Here is a 10,121-nt window from a genome sequence, read left to right as displayed (position 1 = left end):
GACTAAATTGATCATTTTGTGTAGGTTCTCATGATATCCTTTCATTTTGAATTTCACGTATTATGCTAATGTAATAATATTTTTCGGCATTTAGATGATTATTGTATTATTATACATAAAAACGTTCCCATTACTTAAATTTTGTTGTTCCTTTGTGTAAATAAATGTTTAAACCATCACGTGATATTGTTAACGTGCAACGCACGTTCATAGGTACTAGTGGAGTGAAACATGGGATTACAGCTGGACAGATTATTGTATTCGACTGTATTCACGGCGTGAAATAGGGGATTACACTATTTTTAAAACGGAAAGTGAATCAATTAACATAATAGACTCATAATATAACTCAACAAACTCAATTATAACACACAAAATTGTATTTTCAGTTATGAAAAAGATTCTCAACCGAAAAATACCCCAAAAACATAGCAATCTTCAGAGAAATTATATAATACATCTGAATACATAAATTATATTAATTAAAAAAAAACATATGAATACATTCATGGCATATAGCGAGACAGTGAATACAATAAAATACATAGAATACAGCAGGATACATTGAAATACAATGGAAAAAAAAGACAACGAATACAATGAAATACATGGAATATAGCGAGATACATTGAATTACAACGGAAAAAAAAAACAATGAATACAATAAAATACATGAAAATACAGCGTGATACGTCGAAAGAACATTGAAATATATTAACAGAAAATCAAGTTGCTCAGCTCCAAACTTCGCCATCTTTGTTCAAGAACAAACCCTAATTTCCGGCGAATCCGCCGTCGAGCAAAAACCTTGAATCTCACTGTTCCCATGCCATCGTCGATCGGAGGCTTCATCTCCTTTGGATTCAATTTCGGTTGCAGAAATTACTAACACTACTTGGTCCATTCTCAATAATCCGGTTCTCTACTTCTAAATCAACGATGAGCAAACCGGTAGATATCGCCGCAACTGCCACGCCTCGGTCGCAGCAGCCACCATTGGCCACCCAAGTCCAAGCACAAACAGTAAACGATTCACTGCAGAACTTTCTCAATTGCTGCCTCACTGAAAGAGAAAGAAATTCGTGCCCTTTTGGTGGTCCATCGCTGCCTTCGCTGCAGAATGACTCAATTGCTGCCTCACTGAAAGAGAAAGAAATTCGTGTATATAGCAAATGATCCATCGCTGCCTCACTGAGAGAAAGAAATTCTTACCCTTTTGAGATTGAGCATCGTGTTGGGGAAGAGAATGGGATGTATCAAAGTAGAGAGAGAAAGAAAATAGTATAATTGAATAGCGTATTTAGTGGCTTAGGGCTAGGAGGTAACCAAAATTAAATATTTTGCTATAAACCTTAAAAGGTATCTATAGAATATAATACTTTTAAATAGTATTTATTTAAAATAAATAAGGTGTTAACCTTTGCTATAGGAAGGTAAAAATTCCTCAGAACAAAAACATCCTCTTCACGGGTAAACCGATAGAACTCACAATATGCTAGCTTTACAAGACAAGATATTGCCATACAGTGTACAAGGACCAACTGAAGGTTTAAAATACATCAACCTCGAATATGTCTCCCTCCCACACGAAACCTATGCAATCTTTGTATCAAAATCAAGAAAATTTGCTACAAACGCTTCCCTTTTTAAAAAAAAAAAAAAATTACAACCAAGTAAACACCGCAATTCCGTAATGCATCAATGGCACAACTAAAGTACAGTTGTCAGAGAATTCAAAATAGAGACTGTTACACCATCAGGCCAACTTATAGACGAAGCAAACTTAGTACCTAAATTCGAATGCTTAAATGGCTCATAAAACATCAGGCATAAATATCTTTGAATACATGGGAACCATTCTTTAACGAAATAAGCATAGCTTTTAGAAGTATCTCCCTACAAAAAGGATTTTAAAAACAAAAAACAAAAAAACAAAAAGTATGACCACAAAATGCACGTTACAGAAGTCATTTGGACCAATAAACAAAACAGGTACCCTGGTAACCTGCCTCCAAAGAGAAATGGAGGAAAAATACACTTCTACACAACTTTGAGACGAGACAATTAACCACAGCAAAAATGCTCATATCAACACTCAATAATTCTAGCTTCATCCTTGCAGCAAAACTAAAAGCCAAAAAGATGAAAGTCTGAAATATATTATTCTGTTCTAATTTGTCAGAGGACAAAAAAGCAGGCGAGAGAAGCCAAAGAATCCACAGTACTTGAAGATCACCATCTGTCCCTGGATCTTGTCCTGCCAAATTACACAAATATATTAATAACACACCTTTCTAAATATTGAGTAATATAAAGCACCAAACAATGAAAAATAAATCCTTGAATAACATATGTCTGCCACATTTAGCATAAGTAACCAAAAAGGACGAGTAGAGTGCATCGTAAAATCGCAGTACGTCCACTAGATCATTTCTTCCCTTAGTGGGACTACCAGTTCACTCACAATAATACACACTAAAATGGATGAGACTCAGGCAGTAAAAAAACTGGAATATACTTGCCCGCAGGAGTCATTAGCAGTTCACATAATAGTATCATACAAAACATTACATCTAGAAAATTCTCAAAAAGAAGTTTCAAGTTGGAGAAAATATGGAGTACTGTATTCCAGCAGGTTCACAACTTACTATTCATCCTTCTGTCCTCTTTCAGCAACATCTTAGACGTTAAGCTGCCAACAGTAAAAAAGAATAATTCACCTGTATGAAAGCACTTTCCTTTTCGTTTCACAGTTTCTTTGGGAATGGGAGAGGGGCTGTCACTAGCTATACTCCTAGGGTCCCACACCTTCACTGTGGTTATCAATCAATTGATATACTGTACTTTCAATTCTTAGCAAAGTCACAAACTATGCCGCAGAGGAAATATATCCACATAATCAACAACTTTTCTCCAATAGTTAGAATAATACTAAGAGACCCAGAAGATACATTATAAGAAAAAATTTACAGCACAGCGTGAAAATAAACAGGAGCCATAATCTCATATTCTCATTGATAAAGTAGATTAACTTAAGGGTTTAGCTCGGTCATCAAATTCCAATGGCAAATTTATGAATAAAGATCCCACTCCCCCATTCAAAAGTTACACTTATCCTATACCTTCTCCCCAACATTAGCACACCAGAAAGTGGACATTCATACTCTTCAGTGATACTCCAAGATAAGATAAAATGAATTGATATAGAGAAAAAGAAAACATAGAAAACTAATTCCTGCAAGTAAATTATTTTTTTGAGAATGATAATTCCTGCAAGTAAATTATTAGCAAGACAATTCCATATAAGATCTTGAAACTCCAGAGCAACTGTCTGATTGGAGAATTATTGTGATGACAGATGCATTAAGAATAGAAATTATCAGAGAAAGCAGGAATATCTTCAAACAAACAGGTTTTATTGGATCCATCTATTCTTTAATAACATATTTCTCCACAGTACTTGACTGTACCATATTCCATTTGACATCACCATACTTAAAACAGTCCTACACAATACCTACATCTTGACAGACCCAAAGAGAATAAAATTTAACAAAAACACGGAGGCCAAGAAAAAGTTCATGGAATGGTATGTACGGCAGATTTCCGATGACAGAAAGAGAGATCAAGTCAAGAAAAATCAGGCACAAGTTAAATATGAATAAGTAGGTAAGTAGAAGCAAACTTATAGTTGCAATGAAAAAGGACCTTGGGCTGTGTGGGTGTACATGTCTGGAGAGAGAGAGAGAGAGAGAGAGAGAGAACCAGAGTTCTACCTGTCAGACTCCCGGCTGCCAAAAAAACCTCCTCTACCTCCTTGGAATGATCTTCTCTCATCACTTGGTGGCCTTGTCCATCCATCTCCACCACCCCGTGATCGAGGCCTTTCCACTTGTTCATTTGGCCTTGCCCATGCGTCAACACCACCACGTGATCGAGGCCTCTCCATTGGGTCATTTGGCCTTGCCCACGCATCTCCACCACGTGATCGAGGCCTGTCCATCTGTTCACCAGCTCTACGATCTTCATAAGATGCTGACTGAGAAAGGCTCCTCTCAGAAAGTCCAGTAGCCCTGCCTGACCCAGAACCTGGCCTTTGTATAGGTTTCTGACTGAAACGAACTTTGTCATCCAAATCACGGATCAGCAATTCCAATTCCCACTCTTTCTGATTAATCACATTCTGTAAATTAGTCTGGTCCTGACCCGAGCTCTGCATAGCTTCCTTTCTAAGCTGTTCTATTTCTTCCTTCAGATTCTTTTCCCTGCCTGACGCAGAGCCTGGCCTTTTCTGACCAAAACGAACTTTGTCATCCAAATCACGGATCAGCAGTTCCAAGTCCCTCTCTTTCTGATTAATCACATTCTGTAAATTAGTCTGGTCATGACACGAGCTCTGCATAGCTTCCTTTCTAAGCTGTTCTATTTCTTCCTTCAGATTCTTTTCCTCCTCTGTCTCTGGCCTAAAATGTTTAAGCAATCAGGAAGAGCTAGATGGTTAAACTTTCTTTTTTTCATAACATTTCCTTCAATTTTTCAAGGAATTACCAAAAAGAAAAAAAAAGGGCAGCCCGGTGCACTAAGCTCCCGCTATGCGCGGGGTCCAGGGAAGGGTAATTACCAAAAAGAAGAATGATTTTATTCATGATTAGATAAAACTTCAGAAGCCTAAATAACCAATGGAGGCATCTGCATTTTGAGCATGCCTTAATATGGTAAATATCATCTTCACTGGTATCTTACAGTACAAATTCTGCAAAGATGTCCACTTAAACATGAATAGGTTACAGCTGTAAGAACACTTTTTTTTAATCGGGGCTGTACAAACACATCAGATTCCTGCTAATAGGATGAGCGCAATCAAAAGATTTCTTCTTTTTCTTGGGTGTCTGATAGGTAAATGGTATAAACAGAGCACCCATAGCATCTACAAAGGAGATCTCAGCCCTTATTCTCACTAATTTTCTACAATTTGTAAGAATCCTTTTAGGAATGAAGCTGATCTATTTCTTGATTTTCACTCACTCACTGAAACCACTATTCTTCTGAATGCTAAATAATACTCCCTCCATTCCAGGAATTTAGCAGCACGGTGATCAAGAGCACACTGTTCAAATATGAAGTTTGATAGATAAAATTTTTAGATGATAGCCAGAAATGTGACAATTTCTCCAGAAAATAAAAAAAATTACATTGGAATGTCAGAAAAATACATTAGCTAAAAAATCGTCTAACCTTTTTTGTGCCAGCCAAAAAGGGAAGTGATTTATTGTTATTAGGACGGAAAGAGTACTCTCTAATAATTGAAGGAATAGTTAACCACGCCAATCGTCAATTCCTCAACTTACACTATAAGCAACAACATTCTCTAACAACATCGCAAAATAACGATTCACATTTAGCCATAATTGCTTGAAAATTCTTGTCTTAATCTTTCCTTTTCTTTGAGGTAAAAGAGACATGAGAAGAAAAAGTTAACCTAATCCGAAAAAGGTAATAGGGTGAACACAAAGATGCAATCAAGTATTTATAAGATAGATGGATATTTATACCAAAAAGCATGAACTTGATGCCTTTAATTTTTTTTTTTTTATTTTGGATGGGACTTGATGCCTTTAACTTATCGCATCCACATATTTCCAGTCATTTAAAAAGGCGGGTTAAATGTGCTACAATTGAGAAATCTACAAGGTCAGGTAAAGGAGTAATAGTCAATGCTCAAAAAGGTAAAGGAGTAATAGTCCAATAACAGGCTGGAATTCTCTTTCTTGGATAAGAAAACAAGCTGAGTATTGCTTTTCTTGAGGCGAGAATCTATCGGAAACAACCTCTCTACTTCCACAAGGTAGGGGTAAGGTATGTGTACGGTCTTGTGTACACATTTCCCTCCCCAGACCCCACACTGTTAGAATATACTGGGTATGTTGTTGTTGGATAAGAAAACAACAAAGTAGACGACAAATAAGCTTAAGTTTGCATGGCATAGGATTTTTCCTGGCATACTTATGGTGTGTCCTGACATATTTATGGTGTGTCAAAAAGTACAAGCGAATTACCATGCTAAGAGAGATACTACGCAAAGAAATACAAGAGAGTAAAGCTTAGCGAATGGGAGGGAGAATTACCATGTCGGTTGTACATAAATCAAAACCTAAGCCTCGCCCTTATTTTGAATAAAAAAGACTAACCAGCAATAGTAGGAACGTACTGATAAAGGAGAAACCATTTAATGCCTTTCTACATCGGGAAAGCCAATCGCGTCATATAAAACAAAAAGATAAACAGAAGTATTAATATGCATCAATCTATTATCTTTCTCAGCTTAAGGAACACTAGTTATCACCCAAGGGAAAAACACATGATACAGAAAAGATATATAGAAGTATTAATACGTATCAATCTATCATGTATCTTCAACTTAAGAAACACTAAATATCACTCGAAAAGGAAACAAACACATGATATAAAACAATAAGAGAAATAACATCTTTTTGGTAATAGAACTATTAATATGTATTAATCTATCGTCTCACCAACTTAGCGAGCACCAGTTGTCACTCGATTTTGCAGAAAAGAGGTCTAAATTTTAACTTAGAACGAGTATATGAGGAACTCCAAGTAAAATGGATACTAAAAGTACTACTCCTTCTGTCCCAATTTATGTATCATACACTTTTTTGGTATGTCCCAAAAAGAATGTAATACTTCCTTATTTAGAAACAATTTAATTTTTAACTTCTTATTTTGTCATTTTGATTTGTTTTAGACCAAAAGTTTCAAAAGACTTTCTTTCTTCCTTAAACTCCATGCCGAGTCAAATACCACCGCCACATAAATTGGAACAAAGGGAGTAGATGGCTACATGAAACCATTTCTTTCTCTCAATTATTGTGAAATTTCCCCTTCAAAATTTTAAGTTCCTGGAAGTAGCTACTGGAAGCAACTATTTCAAATAAACCCTTTCTTATCCAAAAGCAAGCAAGACAACAAGGGAGGTATCAAGGGTTTCGAGTTTCCCTTACCGGTTATCCACTTATTTTCCAAATCAAGTTCTGGTTCAAAAGTTCAATTATTTATTGCCAGTTTTTTTAAATAAGGTTATTATTGCCACTAATTAGCAAAAACTGGTTTGAAGGTTAAATAGTTCATTTTTCTTAACAGCAGCTGAGTTAGATTCTTTACACAAGAAGTCAGGCAAAAAAAGAATTGTCTTTCATGTAAATGGTTTCACCATTTGCAGATCTGTCATAGGATGGTGATGGTCAGGCCTAAAATTGTTCGGTCCTGGGATTGCAGTAGGGAGGGAAGAAATTTGATTGTGCCTTTACTAAGTAAAGAGGGTGAGATGGAGAGAAACACCAAGAAATGCTAAGAGGATGTTTTCTCAGCTAGAAGCCTAAAAGAAGGGCAGATGGTGTGATAGTGGCACTAGGTTAGAAGAATGGAACAGACTGAATGGAGACTTTCGGAGCAGTTGCCAAGAAGTTTTTGACAGCTCGGAAGGAACCTCAATATCTCATTAATAATGTATAACATCGACTGTTTTTTAGCTGTCATGGAAATAGGAGAACTTTTGAACCTACTCATAACTAACCAAAATGTGGAGGTTTCTCCCTGAGCACTTTCTCTTTCCTCAGGAAAAGAAAACACCTTAAATTTCATGTTAATTGTAAAAAAAAAATAGAAACTTTTTTGAACTAATTGCATGGGGCCAACGGTTCAGAGCAGGTGATTCGATCAACAAGATAAACACATCCCCTGTAGTAACGAGATTATACTGGTCTAACTTATTGAAATTAGGCAAACCATTAAGTATCATATTATCCAGTAGTAAGTCAACATTTATTTCTATGCATGCTTCACTCTGAAGCTGGCTTCATTCTAAGAGCTTTGAGAAACATACAAAACATACCAATATGACCACTGTTGTAGTTACCATCTATAATAATAGTAAACTTAACTGCACAGTATAGATATACCAAACCCCACATTAAGCAAAGCCCATTTTAGATTACCAATTTAGTAAGTATAAAAACAAAACTACAACTGCATTAATTTCAGCAATTTCAGAAGTGTTAAATAATAGGTAAAGAACCCAAACCTGTCAACCCGTCGATGCTCCAACTCCAAATCAATCTTTTTCCAATCTAAACCTTTCTCCTCAAGCAAAACTTCCCTTGGCTTTGCATCTCCGAAAGGATTCACCTTTGGCTTAGGTTTAACTTCCATCACTCCTCCCTGTAATGCCGCTGGGCCTTCAGACCGAGCTGAATGTGAACTCCCAGGCCTACTTGATTGTGAGCTAGTTGGCCTACTTCCCTTCTTAACCTCAATTTCCATATCCAGCTTTTTCCAATCCAAACCCTTCTCCGCCAGCACCTCCTCTCGTGGCCTCGCCGCCCCAAATGGATTCGGCTTATTCACTTTGACCACAGTCTCATTCACATTCTCACTTCCCAATTCCATCTTGGGCGGATCCAGAACCAATCTCTGCCTTTCATGATTTGTTGCCACCTCACGAGTCCAACGCTCTGGTTCAGGTCCTCTCGAATCTGGGAGCCAAGATCTCCCTTGTGGTGGTGGTGTGGCCGAGACAATTGGCTTTTTCGAAGCGCCCCAATTGTCATCACCATCAGCCCTAGAAATTCCACCACCTCCGGTTCCGAGAGAACCGTACCGATTAGTACGGGCTGGACCGGAATCAAGTGATGGAGGGGGTAATGGTTTTTTCATTGAAGCCCAATTATCAACCTCATCAGCTCTAGATGGTTGGTCAAAATCTGAAGCCCTGGAAGGTGGGCCTCTTCGATCATCATCAAATCCACCATATGACCTTCTATTACCACCACCACCCCACGAACCCTCACCATCGGCTCCCTCTCGATCTCGGCGTGGTGGGCCCATACTGCGGGACCCACCATAACTAGAAAACCCACCACCGAGACGGCCACCATATTGCATTTCTTCAGCAGATCGTTCCTTTGGGCCGGTAGGAAGGCGGAGCATCTCGTCGGGAGTTAATCGGGTAGTGGATCCCGACCCATACCCGGTGGGAGTGGTGTAGGTGCTTTGCATCGTGAACTCTTGCAAGCTCATCTTTGTTTTCTTCTTCTGCTTTGTGCTCGCCGCTTCCTTAAGGCTAGGGAAACTCTGCGAGTCCTTCCCGGCGCCGGTAGGCCTAGCCGCTGCCGCGGCAGCTTCGGCGGCGGCCTGTTCCTTTTCCTCGGCTTCGGCACGTTCGGCTTCGGCGGCCCAAGCGCCGATATTTCCCCATGGAGATTTCGACATTTTCGAAGAGAGCAAATTGAATGATTTCTAAAAATGAGACGTACTTTCCCTTTATTTTCAAAAACGGAGATATAAAAGAGAACTCTATTCCTTATATTAAATGGGTAGAGATAGATGGGTGTATGTACAGGTCAGGTGTTCATTGGAGCAGAATGGGGCTCCTGTTGACATATCCGGAGCACCGACATTATGAATTGATTAGTAACTTCTTTTTAAGGAAATGTTATTTGAAAAAAAAAATAATTAAAAGTAGATGACTTTATTTTCATAAAAGTATAACAACATGCCCATGATCCCACTTCTGGGGTCTGAGTTCATTTAGTCTGTTCGATTTTTAAAACATCACATCAAGTATTTTTCGAAAAAATAAACTATTAAAAGATGGTTTCACAAAAAGTAAAACTATATATTATCCGAAATTTATTTTTTTACCCTAGAATTTAGCTTAAAGGTCAAAGCAATTAGTTTTTGTATTTCGGGACACTAACAATCAATTTCACACACTTTTCTAAATACCAATGAAATAATATAAGAGATGAACAATGAAATTAAACAATTATGTAAAGCAAAAAGAGGAAAGACAATTCTTATTGATGATTATTCCGTTGCCAATAGATTCCTTCAAGTTAGACTCGCTGGAAATACAATGAGTATGAATGAAAAACAAATTTCAAATGGGCCACAACTGAAGGGAAAAATGATTTAAATAGCAAATTTACTTGTAATTGTTCACCCATCACGCTTGCCCGTTATAATCACTAATTAAAATTTTCATTCGTTTTGTTGTCCGTTACGCTGAAATTCTTTAACTAATTAGGGATTTATTCCTAATC

The 10,121-nt window shown here is 37.6% G+C and overlaps 1 protein-coding gene across 1 annotated transcript; it reads right to left on the bottom strand.

The window, feature by feature from the left end:
• On the bottom strand, positions 1,784-9,444 carry LOC109223539 (eukaryotic translation initiation factor 4B2). The gene is made up of 3 exons (XM_019387904.1): positions 8,102-9,444; positions 3,777-4,463; positions 1,784-2,257 (listed from the first exon to the last, which is right to left on the bottom strand). Exons 1-3 carry the CDS (start codon positions 9,286-9,288, stop codon positions 2,233-2,235), a joined length of 1,899 nt encoding a protein of 632 aa, XP_019243449.1. The 5' UTR covers positions 9,289-9,444; the 3' UTR covers positions 1,784-2,232.

This window comes from Nicotiana attenuata, chromosome 3 (assembly GCF_001879085.1).
Source record: "Nicotiana attenuata strain UT chromosome 3, NIATTr2, whole genome shotgun sequence".
NCBI lineage: Eukaryota > Viridiplantae > Streptophyta > Magnoliopsida > Solanales > Solanaceae > Nicotiana > Nicotiana attenuata.
The sequence above is the reverse complement of the archived record's forward strand: the minus strand, read 5'-3'. Positions and strand labels throughout refer to the sequence as shown.